This window comes from Myotis brandtii, unplaced genomic scaffold, assembly GCF_000412655.1.
Source record: "Myotis brandtii unplaced genomic scaffold, ASM41265v1 scaffold411, whole genome shotgun sequence".
Lineage (NCBI taxonomy): Eukaryota > Metazoa > Chordata > Mammalia > Chiroptera > Vespertilionidae > Myotis > Myotis brandtii.
The window spans coordinates 782,654-805,734 of NW_005365804.1; the positions used below are offsets into that span (position 1 = coordinate 782,654).

The following is a 23,081-nucleotide window of genomic DNA, read 5'->3' on the forward strand; positions in this document are numbered from 1 at the left end:
ACTTCCCCTCTAGGTCGGCTGCAGAATTCCGTGAATTCCTGGTCACAGAGGAGGTAGCACCGTCTCCTCTTTAGTAAAATCCATGCCAATCGCCTGCCTTTCCTTTTCTTATTCTTTTTTTTAAAAAATATATTTTTATTGATTTCAGTTCGCCTGCCTTTCCCTTTTCCTTCCTTATTCTTTTTTTTTAAAAAAAATATTTTTATTGATTTCAGAGAGGGAGATGGAGGGAAAGATCAATGATGAGAATCATTGATTATCTGCCTCCTGCACGCTGCCCCCTACTGGGGACTGAGCCTGAAACCCGGGCATGTGTCCTGACCAGGAATTGAACTGTGATCTCCTGGTCCATAGGTCAATGCTCAACCCCTGAGCTACATTAGTGGCTGGGCATCCTTCCTTCTTCTTCACGGCTGTTTTTGGAAATTGGGGTAACTCCCCACAGGCAGGGGACAAGAGATATTTACACGTCCAGTATCCTGGGGGCGCTGCCCTTTATACAACCAGGAAGATGAAGCAATTCCGCGCGAGAGAACATTCCGTGAACAGACTCAGACGGCTCTGAGCGAGGGAAAGAGGACATCTCAGGCCGTCAAGTCCCTCCCAGGCACCAGGAACTCCAGTTCCAACTCTACTGCAACCTATGTCTTCCGATCTTTATGGATAAAGGACTTTGATGGCTCCTCAGCTGTGGCTTCTTGGGCGAGGGAGGCCTGGGCTGGGGTCGGCAGGGTGGGACAGTCCTGGAAGACTTCCGGGGCCAGGGACATCCTCCAGCACGTCCTATTCCAACCGGATGACACCGCTCCCGAGACAGCTGCAGGGAACAAGCCACGTCAAGGCTGGCCCTTTCCGGGGCCGACCAGGCTCTTCGCAAGGCCACACAGGGTCGAGTCTACGAGGGGCGATGCTGTGTCCGTGGCCTTCAGTTTTCCGTGTCGGTGAACTTTCTCTTCTTGTAGTTCTGAACCAGGTTGGACGCTGTGATCTGAGAAGCCTGCCCCTTCTCCCAACACTGGAAGTCGTTCAGGCCCCTCTGCCCCATTTGGAATAAGCCCCTCTCCATCTCGTCCAGCCGGGCGACCAGTGCCGAAGTGTCTTCATTGTACGCATTCTGGGAGGAGTCCATGATGCGGCGAAAACGTCCAATAAATGTCTGAAGGAGAGGGAGCAAGAGAAACCAGGGCCGCTTTTTAAATATATGTATATTTTTATTGATTTGAGAGAGGGAGAGAGAGAGAGAGAGACATCAATGATGAGAGAGAATCATCGACTGGCTGCCTCCTGCACGCCCCGCATTGGGATCGAGCCCACAACCCGGGCATGTGCCCTGACTGGGAATCGAACCGTGACCTACTGGTTCATAGGTGGGTGCTCAACCACTGAGCCATGCTGGCCAGGCCAGATCCAGTTTTATCCTCAAACATTTAAATGGCACAAAAGGGGAAAATCTGGTCTCAGGACTCAGTCAGAAGGAGGTCTGAGTAAGTTATTTCACACTGCCAAACCTCGATATCCTTGCCTGTGAAATGGATTGTTGTGGAAATCCAATGAAGTAATACCCACAGAGCATCTAGCAAGTGGCTAGCAAGAGTAAGCTCCTCGAAAAGCGTTCCCCATTATTGTTATAGTAACAAAGGCCGTGATAATGTACTGTGGTCACATGCAGACAGGTTTCAACCAGAAAAGGCCCCTGATTTAATTGAATGCCGTTTCTATTTTCAGCGAGAGAGAGAGAGAGATGGAGTCACATAGCTCTACCAGTGTCAGTTCCGGGCTCTGAGCCCAAGCCACAAGCCCCACTTCCGTTCTACGACTGTCTCCCGGCAATCTCACCTTCTCTGTGAGCAACTCCAGTCTACAGCACCTCAAAGCAGAGACGGAGAAAGACAACATGTAACTCACTTAAGAAGGGTAGCGTTCCCATTCAAGAACATGTCCTGGCAACGTTATAAGACAAGTGATGTCTGCTTAGAAGAGTTTCATAAGCTCAAACTGTCTATCGTCTGTGCATTGACTTCTTTTTCTGAGTGGATGGCAATGGTTTTTTGTTTTCTTTTTTAACTATCACGTTAGAAACAGCACTGGTAAATGTCAGGCCAAATAACCCTGACGCCCGATGTAGGGTGTCAGCACAGCCCAGGTGACAACTGTGTTCTTATTAAGTTAGAAATGAGGAAGTAAAACAACAGGTAGAAAGGATGGGTTCTTCTAGTTTTAACAGAATGAAAAGTCATTACGAAATTTAAAGTAAGGTTATTCCAGCATAAAGGATGTTATATACATAACACTGTTTTGTCCATGGACAATGATATTAGTTACCATATATTAAATGGCTCCACATACGCTCACTATGATTCTATAGTTTTGACACTATTATTATCTCCTTTTACAGGTGAAGAATTGATGCCTAAAGAGGTCAAGTAGCTTGACCAGGTCACGTACGTAGCAAAGCCAGGTCTTAACCTCAAATCAAGGAAAGGGAACAAATAACCAAATACCAGCTGTATTTCCAACAGGAACCTTCAGACTGGTCCTGGGCTGGGCTGTGACTGTGTATTTAAGTGCCTGATGCCTGCAATCAACCATCACCTCTTCTTTCTAGGACTTTCTGCTGCTCCCAACTCTTAGCAAGCAAAAATGAGTAACAGTAGACAAGTCCTATTTAAGTGTGTGTGTGTGTGTGTGTGTGTGTGTGTGTATGTGTGTGTAGTTGGCAAATGCAGTCTAACTGTTGGCTGGCCTAGAATAATAACACACTAATTGTATATGTCATAAGTTTCCCTGGGTAAGAGTGATGTCTGGTGGCAGCCAAAGCTGGCTCCTGAGGCATGTGCGGTGCCATAGGTTTCCACATGAATTACTTGCCTGGAGGAGAGACTGGGAAATGTCTGTATTCTCTGGGCTGTCAAAATGCAGGAGCTGGGAGCCAAACCCGTAGAAATGGGGCCCCATTTTGTGGAGGTCCACCACGTTGGCATCTGCGCTGAACACAGTCCTCCAACCCTCTCGGTAGATCTTGGGAAGGTCCACAGAGAGGATCCGCCGCTTGTTGTCAAAAAGTCCTTTTGCCAGCCACAAGGGGAGTTCCAGCTTTGAGCCCTGCATCAGACAGGATTGAAGAACAATGAAAAAGTCAATGTGTGTGTGGCAAAAAGGAAAATTCGCACTGCATGAGCAATATTGCCTGTTCTCTTTGGGACACATTGTATGTGAAGTCATATAGCCCCAGGTGCGAATCCCAGCTCACCACCTACAGCGGGACCCTGGCCAAGCTACCAAACTTCTCTGGGCTTCAGTTTCCTTGTATGTGACAATGCCTAGTTACAAGGTTGTTGAAGAATTAAAGAGCTAATAAGTGGGAAAGTACACTCTCCCCACCCCATGCATGTTGGCACCAAAGCCCTGTCAATGGTTGCTGATACCATCATCATGATGCAGGGATGAATCTAGCAATTTGTGGGTCCCAGCCGCATTACACGCTCTTACAGAACCCAACGCTGTTGTTTTCCATAGGAGCCAATCCTAAGGCATGTTGAGGGTAAGGGAGAGAGGGAGGGGGGAAAACACTGCTGAATTTGTAATTTCAAAAATGAAATCCGTGTTGGAGGGAGCCTGACGACCTGGGATAAATTTAGTTTCCATACAAGTGGCCCCAGCTAGGTGAGGAGACCACCGCAGTGCACCGCGATCCGCGGATTGACGGCTTGGAGGGTACACCCGCGTCTGCCCCTAAAACTACAAATCCCAGAGGACAGCGCGCCCAGAGATGCGCAGCCCCACGGTCGCAAGGCCCACTGGGAATTGTAGTCTTTCCGCGCAGGGCCGAGCCAGGGGGCTTACCTGAGGGATGGTGTTGTCCGTGTCGGCCCCTCCGCTCCGCTCCGGGAAGAAAGCGCCGAGGCGTGGAATGGGAATTTCTGTGCGCACCGGGAGCTTCTCGTGGGACATCAAGATGTCGTCCAAGGAAAGAAAGTTCTCCTCATGGCCCAGCGCACCCGACTCCACCCGGAAATAAGCCTCGGACATGGCGGCGGCGTGAGCTGCTTTGTTTCCTCTTGTGTGATTCGGGAGACTTCAGGGAGTCAGGGGTGCAAAAGCAGGAGGAAGCGGAGGCCGGTCGGGATTGTGGGGGTTGAATGGGTCGCTACGGCCGCCGAGCCGGGTCGAAACTGTCTTCCCGCGCACTCTTCTCCCGCGTTCGGGGCGGGCCAGGCAGGAGCAGTTGATCGGGCGGGCCGGCCTAGGCAGGAGCAATCGATAAGGTCTAGTGCGGGGCGGGGCGGGGCGGGCCAGGCAGGAGCAATCGATAAGGTCTAGTCCGGGGAGCGGGGCGGGGCGGGGCGGGGGCGCTGGGAGAGGGTCCCCTGGAAGTTTTCTCGCCGAGTGTAGCCCATCTTTAGCAGAAGCTGGGAATGCCTATTAAAGCTGCAGGATGCAGTTGCACTAGGTTGCGTTTATGTGGTCCTGTAAGTGCGTATATGAAATGAAAAACACCTTACACGTGTGGGGGCTTAAAGAAAGGCGGCCTTGAGCCCCCCATCCCAGGCCTGGCCCGAGCAGACCTACCGACCGGTTTGTCACTGTGCATCTCTGTGGATCTGGCTGCGTGAAAGAAACGGGCAGCCTCCTTGTGTGGCTCTTAATGCAAACCCTTAAAAGGACGAAACCGGGTTGGCTCAGCTCCTCGTTGTGAGGCCGACCACAGGGGCCATAGTTTGCCAGCCTGTAGGCTGGGGACCATCCCTGGTCTGGTGGGGGCGGGGAAGGGGCCATGGGGTGCAGCTCGTCAGGGCTGTGGGTGGTGGCAGCGTGCTGAGCGATGCACTACTGAACTTTTTTCCTACGAAGGGGCATTTTTCTGGGGCTACCAGAACTGTGGGCAAAGGGTTCCTGGGAAGGGAGATGTGTATTCATGTCTTTACATTTTTTTTCTGTTTTGTATACTCTGACATCTCAGAGCCGTGGGGCCCTAAGGATGGACTGTCCCTCCCCGGATGAGCTAATTCGTAGAGTAACAAGCACCTTGCCTGCGAATACGCCTTTTATGTTCACACCCACCGACCCAAAGCCCATAGCCCCAACCACTTCCTTTATCCAAGTCTCACACTGGTTCCCTTGCCCTAAATCAAGGTCCCAAGGTCACGTACTGGACAATTAGAGACCACCTTTACCGCCCAGAGTCCACCGCCATTATTAAACCGTGCCGTCCTATGCCTTCTCTGCCTCGTCCACTCCCTCCCCGAGAAACCACTCTAAGGGTTCTGAGCCATGGTCTCCTCCGGGCAACGATGAGCAATCAAGCTTCCAGGAATGACCACTCGGTCACCTCCATAAATGAGGGCCTGCGTATCATCACAACAAGGGGTAGTGGGGAAGCCAGAGCCAAAGTATGGAAGCCTTGGGTGCTATGATTCTAAGGCGTCTGGGCTGTTCCATAGGAAATGGGAGGAAACGTGTAAAGCTTTTAGACAAGTAGTAGCGTAAGTCTGAGCTTTAGGAAGGGAAGTCTGGCAGAGTGGAGAGGGGAGAGAGGAGATGCAGGGAAGATAATTTCGAAGCTGTTCCGTGGGCAGCACCTGGCAGCGGATTGGATGTAGGAAGCGGAGGAGAGAGAGGGGTCCAGGGTGATTCACGTGCTTAACCTGGTGGACCAGGTGGGTGAGGGTGTTATTAATAGATGCGTACGGAGCACAGGAATAGGGGCCGAGCGAGGCGGAGGATGCGTTCCGTTTGGCATTCGTGGAGTCCAGGAGCCGCTAGACAGGCAGGTCGGCAGCCCAGTGGAGAAAGCAGCCTGGAAGTCAGGAGGCATCTGTTTAGAGGTAGCTACGTGAGAGTTTCTTCTTTGATCATATTTAAATTAATTCCTTATCCTCACCCGAGGATATGTTTATTGATTTTGAGAGAGAGAGAGACATCAATCAGTTGCCTCCCTACATGCCCTGACCAGGGACTGAACACACAACCCAGGCGTGTGCCCTGACTGGGAATCGAACCTCTGCCACCTTCGGGTGTACAGGACGACGCTCCAGCCCCCGGAGCCACACCAGCCAGGGCTCCCTTATCATATTTTAAATGTTCACTTTGCTGCACTCTCCAATGCCAAAGTAAGCAATTCACAGTCAGAACTGATCATTTCTCTGATGAAATGAGTATATGGTACTGGATACCGTTAGGGATAGAAATCTAAATTAATTTGCCTAATTGAAGGCAATGCAGGCTGTTTACGGACAAGAGAGAAAGCTGTTTTCTGTGTTGAAACGGTTAAGATGGATGCTTAATGATCTGTCAATGCCAAAGAAAGGCATATTTTTGTCCTGAGACCAGACTATTGGCTCTAAACTCAAATACCACAGTTATTTTAATACGAAAGGAACAGGCCCGTGTTTCAGATAAAATCAGAGTGCCTTGTTCTCATTGAATGCCGGCTCACCATGAAGCTAGTAGTCACTGCTCGTATAGTTTTACTCTATTTAATCTGTCCTCTTTTTGAACTAATAAGTGAAATCAGAAGAAGTGAAATTCATGTGAAAGTTTGAGCTGATGACTTAATCAGGGGTGGGGAACCTTTTTTTCTGCCCAGGGCCATTTGGATATTTATAACATCATTTGCAGGCCATACAAAATTATCAACTTAAGAATTAGCCTGCTATATTTGGTCAAACATTTAATTAACTCACCCCTAATGCCTTGGCAGGGCCAGACCAAGTGATTTCGTCGGCCTTATATGGTCCGAGGGCCGGACGCTCCCTACCTCTGAATAATTGCATTGAGCCCTGACCGGTTTGGCTCAGTGGATAGAGCATCGGGCCGTGGACTAAAAGGTCCCGGGTTCAATTCGGGTCGAGGGCATGTAACTTGGTTGCGGGCACATCCCCAGTAGGGGGCGTGCAGGAGGCAGCTGATCGATGTTTCTCTCTCATCGATGTTTCTAACCCTCTATCCCTCTCCCTTCCTCTCTATAAAAAGTCAATAAAATATATATTAAAAAAATAAGAAGGACGAGGGAGTATTGACAAAAGCGCACATAGTTGATCAAGCATGCGTTTGTTTATGCCCTAAATTACAAGCCAGGAATGCTGCTTTTCTCTAAGAAAGTATGTGTTCCTTAGCATCCAGCCAACCAGTCTACACGCCAGAATTACACTAAACAGAATCTCAGCATGCTTAAAATATTCAGAGTGTATCCAGTATAGTTACAATATACGGAGTTTCCGTCTTCTGAAAGGCGTCTTAATGGATCCCTGAAAAAAAGAGTAAATTTCCCACCATCATCGTTTCAAGGTTGCCAGGTCACAGGAGGGTGTGGCACATGCAGATTTCAGACAAGCAAAACCCCAAGCAGCTTTAAATGTGCTCTTTAGAATACCAGTGCTTTCTAAATTTCTTCCACCGAGTGAGGAGGCTGTGCACAGTGACAGAAATCCCAGTGGGGTTTGTGGGCGAGGACCTAAGAAAGTGAAAAAGAAACGTATTGGACTCCATCCTTCCAGTTGCTCGCCTGGCCACAAGTTTTAGGATTTTCTTTGACCCTCTCCCCTTACACCAAGCATGTCAAACTCGGGCCCACGGGCCACATGCCTCGTTCGTTTGGCCTGTGCTAGCCTTTGAGTTTGATATGCTTGCCCTACACTCTATAACCGGACCATCAGCAAATGTTGGCTCTACCGTCATGACTTCTCCAGAAATGGACCGGTTCTCGTCACTCTGGCCCAGGCCACCATGATCTCTTGCCTGTTTTTTTGCAGTAGCTCCCACCTAGTCTTGCCCATGACTCCATGTTGATTCTTCAACACCCCAGGCTCACTTTTTCTTTATTTAAAAAAAAATTTTTTTTATTGATTTCAGAGAAGAAGGACGAGGGAGAGAGAGATAGAAACATCCATGATGAGAGAGAGTCATTGATCGGCTGCCTCCTGCACGCCCCACACTGGGGATCAAGCCCGCAACCCAGGCATGTGCCCTGACCGGGAATCGAACTGTGACCTCCTGGTTCATAGGTCAGTGCTCAACCACTGGCCATGTTGACCAAGCCTGATTACCTGCCAGAAGCTTCGTCTCTGCATTTGTAAAGTGGAGGAAATAATAGTAGCTCACAGGGTTGTGGTGGGTGGATCAAATGAGCCCACATACCTAGAGCACTTACTCAGGGCCTGGTCCGTAGAAGGGCTTTGTACGTTTCCTTCTCCTCATCGTTATTCATATGTGACTGTTCAGCATCTCAAACAAAACCTGTCACATAGCAGAGACTCAATGAATGTTTGTTAAATAACTGTCTTCATTCATGATCATCTAAGCTTGGCTACACTCCCCCCTCCCAATTCAAGTTTCTAAATGTACTTTGATAAATTATATGATTCTTCAACGTTTTCCTGCAAAATTCTCCTATTGGTTCAAATCATTAAAGTTTTTTAATGTTGTTTTTGGAGTGAGTATATTTTTCCCATTTTTTTTGAGAGTAGAAGGGAGGGAGGAGGAGGAGAGAGAGAAACATCGATGTGAGAAGCATATCGATTGTTGCCTCCCACACGTACCCCAATGCACCCCGACCTGGGGTGGGGATCAGACCTGCAACCCTGGTACGTGCCCTCGTCTGGAATCGAACCCAAGACTCTCCAGTGCCCAGGAAGATGCTCTAACCACTGAGCCATGTTACCAGGCAGTTTTTTTTGTTTGTTTGTTTTTGTATTTGGAAATGAGAGTATGATGTTTGGAATCTTATGTAAGGTTAATGGACCTAAACCACTGGAGTTCATCGTTCCATACTTTAGCTGTTTTTTGGTTGAGCTATTTCTCGAGCACTGATCCAAGACGCCTGCAACGAGATCAAAACACAGTGACGGGCAGATGCGACCTGTGTGTGGGTAGCGCCGAGTTTAGATCCTGCCCACGGTCCCTGGCAGTGGCAGCAGCTTGGTAAACCCACCTTATGTAGCCAGGGACGTTCTGTGTCTGTGTGTGCGTGACCCTCCCAGGTTGGCAAAGCAGCAGCTACCCCGTCATTTTGCTAGAGGTTCTGGTTTAACCCACTGTTCCTTTTTCTGTGTTCCCAGCTGCATAAAAAATAATAATAATAATACCCTTTCTGCCCATCCCTGTGTATTCACCTTTTCCTGATCATTTATTACATAATTTAATCTGTGATCTGAGGGCCATCGTCTCAGTCCAAGGGCGATGGAGTGGCGAGTGAACTCATTGGTTTGAGGAGACTGGTGGGGGGAGGAGGTTCTGGTTTAACCCAGCATTCCTTTTTCTGTGTTCCCAGCTGCATAAAAAAATAAATAAATAAATAATACCCTTTCTGCCCATCCCAGTGTGTTCACCTTTTCCTGATCATTTATTACATAATTCAACCCGTGATCTGAGGGCCATTTCTCAGTCCAAGGGCGATGGAGTGACGAGTGAACTCATTGGTTTGAGGAGACTGGTGGGGGGAGAAGAGTTGTCAGTGAGGTTCCCCTGCCTGTTAGGGGCTGCGTCCTGGTGCCCAGTGGAGGGAGTAGTCACATGAGGCGATGACACTGACAGCTCAGCCCTGGCCGCTGTGGCTCGGTTGGTTGGAGCGTCATTCTGGGCACCACAAGGTCACAGGTTTGATTCCCAGTCAGGGTGTGTATGGGAGGCAACCGATCAATATTTATCTCACATTGATGTTTCTCTCTCTCCTTTCCCCCTCCTTTCTAAAAGCAATAAAATAAAAACGTATCCTCAGGTGAGGATTAAAAAAGGAAATAAATGTGAAGTTTACATAAACATATATTTTGGTAGTGAAAGCAAAGGTGAGCCCTTATAACCATCCCTTTATGTCCCGTAAGGATCCGATGGCGCCTTTTAATGGGGCAAAGCAGGACTTTTATTGGGAGGGGGGTGAATCCTGGGCACGCGGCAGCAGCAGGCAGCTCTGTGACAAGGCCACCTGCATCTCCTAACGTACAAGTTCCGGGTGGGAGGGGTGTCCCTGCACCCCACGAACTGACAGGGGCACCCCCATTTGCCTACATTCTGCAGCTGGCTGTATAGACAGCCCTGTGACTTCGCTTTGCGCCACATGGCTCAGTCCCAGGGGAAGTTTCTCTCTTCTGAAATATCATTGCACATAATTTAACACTGCAAGTCAACCCTCAGCCCCAGCCACGTAGGAGTTCTTATGTATTAACATGCTGAGTCGCAGGGGCGCTGAAGGCAGCGAAAGCCCACGCTCCCGACAGGGACCGGAACGCCCTCCGCCCATTCTGATCCTCATCCTCACAGCGAAGGGCTGAGGAACGGTTAGAAATAGACCCGGCTGCCTGTTTGCCGGGCTCACGGTGATCAATATCCCACCAGTGTTACTGGGTTCTTTTAACTTCTGCTTTTTTAAAATAAATATTTTTTTATTTATTTTAATATCTTTATTGATTTCAGAGCCCAGCCATGTAGGGGTTCTTATGTATTAACATGTTGAGTCACAGGGGTGCTGAAGGCAGCGAAGGCCCACGCTCCCAGCAGGGACCGGAACGCCCTCCGCCCATTCTGATTCTGATCCTCATCCTCACGGCGAATGGCTGAGGGACTGTTAGAAATAGACCCGGCTGCCTGTTTGCAGGGCTTACGATGATCAATATCCCACCAGCGTTACTGGGTTCTTTTAACTTTTGTTTTTAATAAATATTTTTTATTTATTTTAATATCTTTATTGATTTCAGAGAGAGGAAGGGAGAGAGAGAGAGAAGCATCAATGATGACAGAGAATCATTTATCGGCTGCCTCCTGCACGCCCCTTACTGGGGATTGAGCCAGAAACCAGGGCATGTGCCCTGACCAGGAATCGAACTGGTGACACCTCCTGGTTCTTAGGTCAACACTCAACCACGGAGCCATGCCGGCCGGGTTCTCTGTCCTTGGTTTTCGTTTGAGCGGTGGTTCAAGGGCGGCCCTCTGTAGAGAAATGGCCCTGGACTCAGTGAGCAGCGAGGTTTGGGGAAGTCAGCAGCCACCGGGCGCCCACCTGGCAATGGCCGTGTGCGCCTTGCGATCGTTTAGGGGTGAAAGCCCTTCTGAAGGGCGCTGGTGGGCTGAGCCTTTGCGATGTGTTGGTGTTGCTCCGACAATGTCGTGTCTCTATTCCTAATTTTAGAGCCAGCAGATGCCACTGCTGTGTGCTCACAAGTCGGTAGTTTTCCATTCCCTTTGTTTACTCGGATTCCCTTCATATGTCCAATTACTCTGCGAAAACGTCTAACTTGGTCTTCTCCCTTTTTAACCCCGAGGTTATGTGCATGTCATATTGTCTCTCGTTTCGTAGTTTGTCATCTCTGTCACCTCATCATTGCTTTTAAAATAATTAAAAGCTCTTCTTCAGACACAAGGTATCACTGTTTATTTCACCTTCCCACCCTCTGCCTACATAACGTACACACTCGTACATCATTTGATAGACAGGTTTTACCACGCTGTGTTCTAGGATATGGCGTTCAATGCCTTTCATCTTCAGAATCAGAAAGCTGTTTTTTATTTGTTTCTTAGTTTCCCATTTATTTATTTTTTTAGGGCCCCATGGATGCTTCTAGAATTCCTTGGAGGTGTTTTACAGGTGGTATCATAACTTTATTTATCTATTGTAATTTTTTTATGGTCTGGGTTTTATTTGTTTTTCAAAATTACCCAGCTGGAGAGGAAGGGGCTAATGGGCTAATGCTTGAAATGATCCAAAGCAAAAAATTTAAAAAATGTTTTGTGAAAAGATTATGTCTAATGATCTCCCTGTAATAAAGATAACGCTGATAGTAGAAACATTGCCACCTGCAGATGAAAAATATATTACACTTGTTTTTCTTGGACTCGGCTAGCTTGCAACATCAAGAAAGAAAGAAAACATTCATTTTAATCTTCTTCTCCAACCTCTAAAATGTGATTGAGTCCTGGCCCGTGTGGCTCAGTTGGTTGAGCGTGAAAAGGCTGTCAGTTCCATTCGGGGTCAGGGCACATGCCCAGGTTGCAGGCCGATTCCCAGTAGGGGGCGTGCAGGAAGCAGCTGACCAGTGTCTCCCACATCGAAGTTTCTCTCCCCTCCCTTCCTCTCTCTCTAAAATCAATTTTTAAAAAACCACATTTTTAAGAAAAAGAGAGAGTTGAAGTGTAATTCGCAGCCACTTGATATCCCTGGGCCTTTGTGAAATAGTGGCTTTTGCGGGTGTTTTGCTTGTTTTGACAGTGTACAGAGAGTTTCTATCAAATAAAATCTTACCTTTGAGCTCCGGGCAGAAACAGGCCCTCAGGCTAACGAGGACCCTTCCCAGTCTCCTGGGTACACGGCCCGCCCGTCCGTAAGATGCTGCAAGAGAAACCGAAGAGCAGCTGGAACCCCAAGTTTCAGGGACGCAGGAATCATGGTCTGAGGCTGTCACCCAGGGCGGTGACCCCGCAGACAGACACTTTCCTGGGGGGCCCGGCAGGCTGGGCAGCCTCTGCTTTGAGAGTTCGTTGAAAGACAGTCCAGGTGCCGAGCCGCCTTGGGAAATGAGGCCAATGAAGAAGCCAGCTGACACCAACGAAGAAGAGAGAAAACCCCGACGCTGTAATTTAAGTTTTAACATTTTCAGTACGTTAACGAGGGCGGGCAGGGGTTTTTTCTAGACCCAGTTCTTTCTAAAAACAGTGATCAGAAGCCAGGGAAGACACGTTTGCGTTTGAGCATTTTTTGCTCTTGCTGTTTGCAAATTCTCTGCCGAGGAGTCTTCAGCGTAGAAGCCCTTTTTTACGTTATCATTTATTTTTTTTGAGTGCCCCCAGCTGGCTAACCTTGGAGAAACCGTGCATGTAGATTGTCGCAGCAAGATCGCCACCTACCGGCAGAAATGATTGTCGCACACAAATGCCAGGGTGGCATTTGGGCTGGGATGAAATCCAAGTTTTCACCGGCTGGACTTTTTTTTTTTTTTTTTTTTTTTTTTTTTTAATTTTCTTGATTTCAGAGAGGAAGGGAGAAGAGAGAGAGACATCAATGATGAGAGAGAACCACTGATCGGCTGCCTCCTGCAAGCCCCACACTGGGGATTGAGTCCACAACCCGGGCATGTGCCCTAGTCTGGAATCAAACTGGGGACCCTTCATTCTGCAGGCCGACGCTCTAGCCACCGAGCCAAACCAGCTAGGGCTGGCTGGACTCTCCCGGACAATGGAAGTGTGAGGATGTTGTAGCACGTGACAAGCTTTCCTCAGTTTTGAAGGTCAAATAATATTCCATTGTATGTCTGCACCACTTTTTTTTTTTTTAATTCCATTCATCTTGGGGTGGACACTTGAACTGCTTCTACCTCTTGGCTACTGTGATTAATGCTGCATCGGAGACCCTCACCCGAGCTGGGAGGTCTCTCTAGGTCCAACATTTGAAGATAAAAGCCAGGCCTCCCAGGGCCCTCCTGCCTTAGACATCTTCAGAGTTCATGCCTGCCTTGGACTCTTCTGTCCTCCTCGGGAGGCAGCCAACTTTCCTTTCTCATGCAGACTGTGTGTACCCTGTGTGCAGCTCCCACCGGGCCCCACGATTTGACAGAGCCTTTGGGAGGCTTGGTTTGGAGCCGCTGAAGACAACTGGGTTGAGGCCCAGCCGGCGAGGCTCAGTGGTTGAGCGTCGACCTACAAACCAGGAGGTCGTGGTTCCATTCCCGATCAGGGCACATGCCCGGGTTGTGGGCTCCATCTCCCGTGTGCCATGCAGGTGGCAGCTGATCCATGGCCTCCCAGGAAGCCAGGCTGGGAGTATGAGGATGCTGATGGGGACTGGAAAAACTAAACCCACCCCAGCCAAGGGCTGCCTCCGCCCAGTCTGACAAACACAGGCAGACACAGTCGGGTGCTGAGGAGGTGGACAGACCTGAGCCTCGACCGGACAGGACTCTGTGATCTGACAAGAGGGACAGAAAAATTCCCTTTATATATAAAAAAGGTTTGAGCCTCCCAGAAGCCACGCTGGGAGTATGAGGATGCTGACGGGGACTGGAAAAACCAAACCCACCCCAGCCGCGGGCTGCCTCCGCCCAGTCTGACAAACACAGGCAGACGCAGTCGGGTGCTGAGGAGGTGGACAGACCAGGCCCGCGACCGGACAGGACTCTGTGATCTGACAAGAGGGACAGCCAGGCTTCCAGAAGAGCCCTGCCAAGCTTAGGAAACAGGCCGGCTTTTCATCCTGGCTCCTCCTAAGTCCCCATGTCCAGACGTCTGCCCGCTGGCGCCATGGTAACCGTGAGGCCACAATGGAACATTCTTCCCGAGGTGGTAGAAGGGGATCCCTGTGTCGGGCTCTCGCTGCGTCAGGTCGAGCGAGCTCATTTCTCCTTCAGCGGGAGCAGTTCACAGAAGAGCTCTGAGAACAATCGGACGACGAGGGACACCCGGTGTCGGGAGTGGGACATGGTGACTGAGAACGGCGCCCATGGCTTCCTCGGGCTCTTGTGCATCATTTGAGGCAAGGGGAGGAGGTAAGGCGGGCGGATGGCCAGGACGCATCGCCTGGGGCTTAAATCTATTTTTATTGATGTCAGAGAGAAAGGGAGAGAGAGAAACATCAATGATGAGAGAGAATCATTGATCGGCTGCCTCCTGAATGCCCCACACCAGGGATTGAGCCTGAAACGCAGGCAGGTGCCCTGATTAGGAATCAAACCGTGACCTCCTGGTTCACAGGTCGACGCTCAACCCCTGAGCTGCCCCAGCTGGGCCGCAGGGCCTGGGATGCAGACACACCGGAGCTTGGCTTCCAGCCTCCCCACTTGGCAGCCATGTGCCCTTGGGCAGGCTCCTCAGTGTCTCCCAGGGTCAGTTTCTGAATCCAACGCAGGCAGGTGCCCTGACTAGGAATCAAACCGTGACCTCCTGGTTCACAGGTCGACGCTCAACCCCTGAGCTGCCCCAGCTGGGCCGCAGGGCCTGGGATGCAGACACACCGGAGCTTGGCTTCCAGCCTCCCCACTTGGCAGCCATGTGCCCTTGGGCAGGCTCCTCAGTGTCTCCCAGGGTCAGTTTCTGAATCTATAAAATGGGGCTAATCCCTGTGTCTGCATCACGGGGTTATGGTGCGAATGAACGGAGCAAAATACCAGGTCTGTGGCTACCGTACGTAAAAGCAGGAACTGTCCCTGGTTAAACCCAGCATCATGGAACCCAGCCGCGTTCAGCAGGAGGGACAAAACCAGGGTGGACCCACACTGAACCCCTGCCTTTTACTTTCGGCAGCATTTTACAGCGACAGCGTTAAGGCAAGAGTTGAATTCCAGGAGCCAAACACCAGCACCTTTCTGAGCCCCGACTGTCTGGGAAGCGGGGACCCTGGCTGGATCGACAGGCGGGGGCGGCCCCCTCTGCTCGGGCCGTCTCCCGGGTCCCAACAGAGTCTCGGTGCCCGGCGCCTGGTCCCTGCCTCCGGACTGCCCAGGACCAGGCCACAGGGACAGGACAGGTGTGTCCCTCACGTCCCGAAGCTGTGCCGGTGGGAAGGGAAGGGAAGGGAAGGGCAGGGAAGGGAAGGGAAGGGAAGGGACGGGACGGGGCCAGGCCTCGGACGCTGGGGGAAGGCACTGCTCTGGGAGGAGAGGAAATGCCCTGTTGTCCCCACAGCTGCCCATGGTGTCTGCTGCGGCCGCGCCTGGGGATGGCGGGGATGCTCTTGGTGCTGCTGCTCTGCGCCTCCCACGCTGCTGCCAGTGAGTGCCCGCTCTCCCCGTCTCCACAGGGCCCTTCCGTCCGTGGGCCGATGCTCTGTCCACTGAGCCAAACTGGCCAGGGCATGGGAGCTTTTCAAAAATGCCCGTGCCCAGGCCCTGTCACCAGGGGGCCGGGAGGGGGCCGGGGGCAGGTGGATGGAGTGTGCAGCCAGGTGGGGAGTCCCTGCACCCCACTCTGCAGGGGTGGGGATGAGAGGGCCCCCAGGGACACAGCGACCAGCGAGGGAGGACACGGGGCGGCCAGGCAGAGCACGCCCCCCTGCGTGGGCACCATCCTCTCTTTCATAGGGAAGGAAACCAACTAGAAAAAGCAGCGGGGGTGGGAGAGTTAATGGTGACCATGGCAAGTCAGACAGAGTGGGCGGCCAGCAGGAGGGGGACCTGCAGTCGGGTGTGGGGGTGGTGGCCACAGGCCTGCCCACCCCTGGCCCCAGCGGTGAGGCCCCCCGCACCTCCCTCTGCAGGTTGTGGCATCCAGAAAATCAGCGTTATAGAGACTTCCGAGGAGGGTCTGGTCAGCGAGAAGGAGTTCCCGTGGGTGGTGTCCCTGCAGAACTCCCACCACGCGCACCTGGCTTTCGGCAGCATCCTCAGTGAGTTCTGGATCCTCAGCATCGCGTCCGCCTTTCAGCACAGGCCAGTACCCTGACTGGCGCCTCACAGCGCCCTGGGCGGGTGGGGAGCTGTTCCCCGCTCAGCTGGGGGAGGCCTGGAAGGTGGACTCCTGGTGTCGGGGTGACAGGCCTGTTCCCGGCTCAGCACTGCCAGGAGTCCTGGGTCCGCAGGTCGCCAGATGCCAGCCTTGGAGCTCCTGCTGCCTCCCCCCCCCCCCCCCCCCCCCCGCGAAACGGTGCCCCTCATCCTCTGCAGGAAGGTCGTTCCTTTCTGCCCGCTTTACGGGGACACAGAGGCACTAACGTTGGTAGGAGCCCTGGTTTTAAAGCTCGTCTGGGGCCTTAACAATGTGCAGGAAACACGCCAGCATTTGAGCGCAGGGATCTGATTGTTGTTTGCTTCTTTGAACGTCTCTGTGTTTTCCAAATTCTTTACATTTAATGTGCATTCTTTAAACTAGAAAAAAAAACCACCCTGCAAATGTTATTAAAAGAATAACTGTTTTGTTTTGTTTTTAAAAATCTTACTTTTTGACCCAATGATTTCACTTCTAGGAATCAACATTCAGGAAATAATTTCAGCCACTGAAAAAATTGTATACACAGAGTTGTTCATGGGATAGTTAATAAACAAAACACTGGGACATAACGTACGTACAATTATTATGGAGAAATAGAACATAGTATATTACTCTTACATAGTATAGTAGAGGCCCAGTGCACGAATCCTGTGCCCTCTTGCAATCCGGAACCCCTCAGGGGATGTTGGAAAGCTGGGTTCGGCCTGATCCCCACAGGCCAGGCCAAGGAACCCCACCAGTGCCTGGGTTGCACCGAGCCTCTAGTTTGCATATAGATCTTTGGTTAATTTCTTCCTGCCCTACCCCCTCCCCGCTTCCCTCTGAGATTCATCAGTCTGTTCCATGTTCCCATGCCTATGTGTTGAGCGTCTGTCCCCTGGTGGTCAGTGCACGTCATAGCTACCAGTCAGCTGGCTGGTCCGTGCTCTTTTGCTTAAAGGGCTTCTGTTAGTGTGGAGCCTGATAATTATCTCTATTTATTTGAAGACCTCACTATTTAAATAAATGAATCATTCTTATTATTTCAGAAACCAGAAGTAAAAACAAATGTCCTTTCCATTGCTTTGATCATGGTATTATAGCTTGATGTACCAAAAGGTTTAGAGCCTACGTCTTCTAATTAATGAAAAAATATATATTTATAGATAGATAGGTAGATAGATATAGATATATAGATATACACATACAGAGTATGGGGAGAGACTATCCTATATAATAAAAGGCTAATATGCAAATTGACCAAATGGTGGAACAACCATTCCCTATGATGTGCACTGACCACCAGGGGGCAGACGCTTAATGCAGGAGCTGCCCCCTGGTGGTCAGTGCATTCCCACAGGGGGAGCGTGGCTCAGCCAGAAGCTGAGCTTATGGCTGGCGAGCGCAGCAGTGGTGGCAGGAACCTCTCCCGCCTCTGCGGCAGTGCTAAGGATGTCTGACTGCTGGCTTAGGCCCGCTCCCCAAGGGCTCGGAACTGCAAGAGGGCACAGGCCAGGCTGAGGGACCCCCCGCCCCCGAGTGAATGAATTTTGTGCACCGGGCCTCTAGCAATTACTATAATTGGCAAAACAAATTATAGTATAAACTTTCAATGGAATATTGTGCAGCTGCTGATTTTTTTTACTTATGATTTATATTTTTTACATTGAAAATACATGTGCAAAGTAGAATGTTCATGAGGAACCAAAGGATATACAAGGAAAGGGATCCCTTCCCTCCGTGGCATGTCAGTTACTGTATCCCTCCCTTGAACTCTGTCACCAGTTTCTAGGGGATTCTTCCTTAAATACCCAATGCATGTATGGCTCTCTGTATACATAGCTATATGCCCACAGGTCCTATAAGCCTCTATCTACCGACAGAGGGGGAATTTTCTCCCCCCGGCATTCATCTGCTAGGGAGGCCATAACAAAAGACCGCAGACAGGGTGGCTCAGACAACAGAAGTTTATTTCTTACTGTTCTGGAGGCTGGAAGTCCGAGATCATGGTGCTGGCAGGGTTGGGTCTCCTGAGGCCTCTCTCGTGGGCTCGAGGACTGCTACCCCCTCAGGGCGTCCTCACATGGCCTTCCCGCTGTGTCTACACTCCCGTGTCTCTTCCTTGTTTTATAAGGACACCAGTCCCTTTGGATTAGACTCCTGCCCTCATGGCCTGATTTAATCTTAATTACCCCCTTGAAGGCCCTTTCTGCAAATGCAGCTGCTTTTGGGGTTGGAGCTTCACAAATGAATTTTGGGGAACACAATTCAGTCTATAACACACACACCCCCCAAAAAACCAACAACCGGTAGCACACCATACTCAGTATTTCACTCTCAGCTTTTTTCACTCTATCATGAGTATTGGGAAGTCTTTTTTCAAAAACATTTTTTTATTGATTTCAGAGAGGAAGGGAGAGGGAGAGAGAGAGAGAAACATCAATGATGAGAGAGAATCATGGATTGGATGCCTCCTGCAGCCCCCCTACTGGGGATCGAGCCTGCAACTTGGGCATGTGCCCTGACCGGGAAACGAACCATGACCTCCAGGTTCATAGGTCGATGCTCAACCACTGAGCCACGCCAGCCGGGCAAGAGCAACATTCTTTTCATCAGCTGCACAGTTTCCCATGACGGAGGTACCATCACCCAGTCCTCTAATGAGGGACATTTGCATGGTTTTCGACCTTTTCCCAGGGCCCAAAACGCGGCAGTAGGTGGAGCGGTACCTACGTCATTCCCCACACATGCGGGCATCTTGCAGCATGAGTGACCGGGGAGTGGAAGACGGGGTTCGACATTCACAGGGACCGCCACTAGCCCTTCGAGAGCTTCTGCTTTTTTTTTTTTAATATATTTTATTGATTTTTTACAGAGAGGAAGGGAGAGAGATAGAGAGCTAGAAACATCGATGAGAGAGAAACATCGATCAGCCGCCTCCCGCACATCTCCCACTGGGGATGTGCCCGCAACCCAGGCACATGCCCTTGACCGGAATCGAACCCGGGACCCCCCAGTCCGCAGGCCGACGCTCCATCCACCGAGCCAAACCGGCTTCGGCGAGAGAGCTTCTGCTTTGTGTTGGAGTTCCCGATATGGCTACTTTCTGTTTAGTCTGCTGTTTGGGTTTGCTTTTCTGTTTGGCCCAGGGTTTTGTGAAAGACAGCGTTTTAAAATATCCAGGTGGTAAGGTGTTTTGTTCTATTTTCCGCACCATTTAATTTTGAGTTATCCTGTGTGGTGATTTAGGAATTTGTTGAGGCTGTCCTTGTGGTCCATGTGAATCTTATTTTAAAATATAGCGCCCTTGACCGAAATCAAACCCAGGACCCTTCAGTCCGCAGGCCAATGTCTATCCACTGAGCCAAACCCGCTCATTATTAAGATAACGAAAACGGGGAAGAACGCAGCCTTCTTGACGCCTCGGCTTCTCAAGGTGCCCTCGCTCTCCCTCCAGGAAGGACGCCGTGGCCGTCGTGGGCATCGCGAGGATGAACGCCTCGGTGGTGTCTCACGAAGAGTTCCTGGTCAACACCATCATCCTCCACGAGGACTTTGATAACAAGACGATGACCAATGACTTAGCCCTCCTGAAGACAGACACGGCCATGCGGTTCACCAGCCTGGTGCAGCCCATCTGCTTCCTGGGCCGGAAGCTGTACATGCCGCTGGCCTCGCGCAACTGCTGGGTGGCCGGCTGGAACCCCACGTTTGCAGTTATGCCTTCCTTCTCCTGGCGGAGGCTGAGTGTGCTGGCAGTAGGGGGACTTGGATGAACCATTCTAGCGCTTATCTTTTTTACAAAAAAATAATACTTTTATTGATTTCAGGGAGGAAGGGAGAGGGAGAGAGAGAGAGAAACATCCATGATGAGAGAGAACCATTGATTGGCTGCCTCCTGCACGTCCCACACTGGGGATCGAGCCTGCAACCCTGGTATGTGCCCCGACGGAAATTGAAAGGTGACCTGCTGGTTCATAGGTCGACACTCAACCACGGAGCCACGTGGGTCGGGCTAGGGCTTATCTTAAGAATGCAGGTGGCTCGAGGTTCTAGAGTCGGGCTGGAACCCACAGCTAATCAGTCAAGGTTCCCAGTGCTTGCCCTTTCTCTGGCCATTCTTACTAGTACATTCGGTCCTTTTTCCTTCTAGTCCTACATACACCACAATCGCAAGTACATAGGCAGCTGGCAACCTGAAATCAGCGCGAGTTACAGGGGGGCCAGGGACACTGCTCCCCGAACCAGAGTGAACTGTCCTCTTGTCTAAGCCATCCTTGTTTTCTGGGGAAGTAAACAGGGAAATGTACTCTCTGTAGATGTTGAAAAAGGATATATGTAAATATGTTCTCTGCCTATATTCACCTTCAAGTTGAAAGCATAAGTAGTTTCCAGTAAAAATCTCAGCCCCGGGCCCCGATGTCTAGGAGGAAAGGGGGTTGATCCGCACGGTGTCTGCTCACCCCCACCTGGACGTGTGAGTCGTAGTTGCGGTGGCTGCGGGGGTTGTCTTCTTGTTGATAACTCTCGGGCTCTCTGTTGCATGGTGCAGACGGGAGAGCAAATGACGATGAGTATCCTGAGGAAAATCTCCGTGCAAGACACCGACCTGTGCCCCTTATACAAGTTCCAGAACACAGGATGTGGCAGCCACGTGGAGCAGGAGACGGATACTGTCTGCTTGGTAAGACATGGCGGACTCGCCCTGGCCGGTGCTCAGTGGTTAGAGCACTGGCTGGCGGACTGAAGGGGTTGTGGGTTCGATTCCTGGTCAAGGGTATGTACCTCGGTTGCAGGTTCGATCCCCAGCCCAGGTCAGTGCGTGTGTGGGAAGCAGCCAATCGATGTCTCTCTTTTACATCGATGTTTCTCTCCCTCTCTGTCTCTCCATCTCTCTCTCCTGCTCTCCCTCCTTCTCTCACTCCCCCTTCTCCCTCCCTTCCACTCTCTCTAAAAAATCAATAGAAAAATATCCTGGGGTGAGGATTAACAAAAAAAAAGAACACGATGGAGCAGAAGCTCAATGCAGAGAGGAATCGTGTCACTTCCAGAGATGGGGATCCCCGAGGCAGGGACTGTTACTTGAGACTCATGGCTGTCGGGACTGACTGTGTGGGCCGGCATTGGCGGAGAGCAAGTGCTCAATAAAACGCCTGCAGAATGGACCCCCCCCCGTCAGTGGAACACGATCAGGCAATTCCACTTTCAAACCTAGGTAACTGGCCAGGGTCACCTTGCTAGCCAAGTGTGCCAAGCTCCCACCCACACACCTGGTGAGAGAGAGGTCAGTGTGGCAGAATGCCCGTGGCCTCACGACCACTCCCACAGGAGCAGGGAATGCCGGGAGCACGCGCAGGGACCGGCAGCTGCCCAGGCGACCCTAGTCCAGCGTGACCCTGGCCCTCGCAGGACTCTGGGCGGGAGCGAGCAGCTTCAATGTGGGATGGAAACAAAAGAGAGAGGAGAGGGGGGACAGGTGACCATTCCAGGCCAGAAAGGAAAGGAATGTCAACATTCGAGGCATGAAAAACCAAAAGAGGGATTCAGTCCAAGTACTGAAAAGGGGCAAGACAATGAAAGGCGAACCAGGAAGCTACAGGCAGAGTGCAGAAGTCGACAGATAAATTTGTACAATGAAAGGAAGAGTCGTCATGTTGAGATTTGTGGCGGTGGCTGCCCAGATTGGAGAGAGTACCCTATCATCTGCCCCATTTCCAGCGAGAACCGGTGTAGAACATTTCTGGAGCAAACCGTAAATTGCACAAGGATGTATTAACAATGAAAAGTTCTTTCAGCCCGGCCGGCGTGGCTCAGTGGTTGAGCATCAATCTATGAACCAGGAGGTCACAGTTCGATTCCCGGTCAGGGTACATGCCCAGGTTGCGGGCTCGATCCCCAGTGTGGGGCATGCAGGAGGCAGCCGATCCATGATTCTCTCTCATCGTTACGGTTTCTATCTCTCTCTTCCCCTCTCCCTTCCTCTCTGAAATCAATAAAGATATATTTTATTTTTATTTTTGGTGCCGAAACCCAGGAGCGAACCAAAAATATATTTTAAAAAAGAAAACAAAAATGTAAAGTTCTTTTAGACCTGAAGCCTTCTGTCCTTTGTCACAGGGGGACCCAGGAAACCCGCTCATGTGCCAGCTGCAGGGGCTGGACCTGTGGGTGCTGCGAGGAGTCCTGTCGCAGGGGGGCGAGAGGTGCCCTGGCCTCTTCCTGTACATCAAGGTGGAAGACTACGGCGACTGGATCACGTCCCAGACGCAGACGGACAGCCTTCTCCCCCTGTCCGTGTTCCACCACTACCACCCCCACCAGGAGAACGCGGCCCCTGCCCAGGGCCCCTCGGCACCCACCACGGGGATGCAGCTCCAAGAGCCAGCAAAGGTGACCATCTTCATGGACAGATCTCCGTGGCCGGGGAACGGCTCTTCCGAGGGCGTGGAACCCCGGGGGAAGGGCGTGAGGGAGTTGGACAGCTCCCCGGAGGAGGAGGAGGAGGCTCTGCCCGCGTACTATGACTATTACAGCCAGCAGGCCGGGCAGGGGGGGTCCATTTCGGGTCAGAACAGGTTGCATCAGCCCCAAGAAACGCTCTTGCTTTCCTCTGCGCTTGTTTTCTTTTGGAACGGTAGACAGTCTGGGAGCTAACCCTCCCCCACGCCCCCCACGGGAGAGTAGGCTCAGAATGCTGAGTG

General features: G+C 51.0%; 2 protein-coding genes across 5 annotated transcripts; one reads left to right on the forward strand and one right to left on the reverse strand.

Annotated features, from left to right (window-relative positions):
• Window positions 1-330: 330 nt before the first annotated feature.
• GINS3 (GINS complex subunit 3 (Psf3 homolog)) lies at window positions 331-4,249 on the reverse strand. Its single transcript, XM_005873505.2, has 3 exons — window positions 3,844-4,249; window positions 2,869-3,102; window positions 331-1,156 (listed from the first exon to the last, which is right to left on the reverse strand). The coding sequence occupies exons 1-3, from the start codon at window positions 4,027-4,029 to the stop codon at window positions 926-928; spliced, it is 651 nt and encodes a 216-aa protein (XP_005873567.1). The 5' UTR covers window positions 4,030-4,249; the 3' UTR covers window positions 331-925.
• Window positions 3,969-23,075, forward strand: PRSS54 (protease, serine, 54). Of its 4 annotated transcripts, none has more exons than XM_005873504.2 (8): window positions 3,971-4,038; window positions 11,533-11,575; window positions 15,220-15,442; window positions 15,601-15,686; window positions 16,172-16,343; window positions 19,838-20,096; window positions 20,933-21,064; window positions 22,498-23,075. In XM_005873504.2, the coding sequence occupies exons 1-8, from the start codon at window positions 3,985-3,987 to the stop codon at window positions 23,032-23,034; spliced, it is 1,506 nt and encodes a 501-aa protein (XP_005873566.2). In that variant the 5' UTR covers window positions 3,971-3,984; the 3' UTR covers window positions 23,035-23,075. The 4 variants fall into 4 exon arrangements, with proteins under 4 accessions (XP_014401026.1, XP_005873566.2, XP_005873565.1 ...); XM_005873503.2 differs by lacking the exon at window positions 11,533-11,575 and adding an exon at window positions 14,328-14,465 and having other exon boundaries at window positions 4,021-4,038; XM_014545540.1 differs by lacking the exon at window positions 11,533-11,575 and having other exon boundaries at window positions 3,969-4,038.
• Window positions 23,076-23,081: the final 6 nt, after the last annotated feature.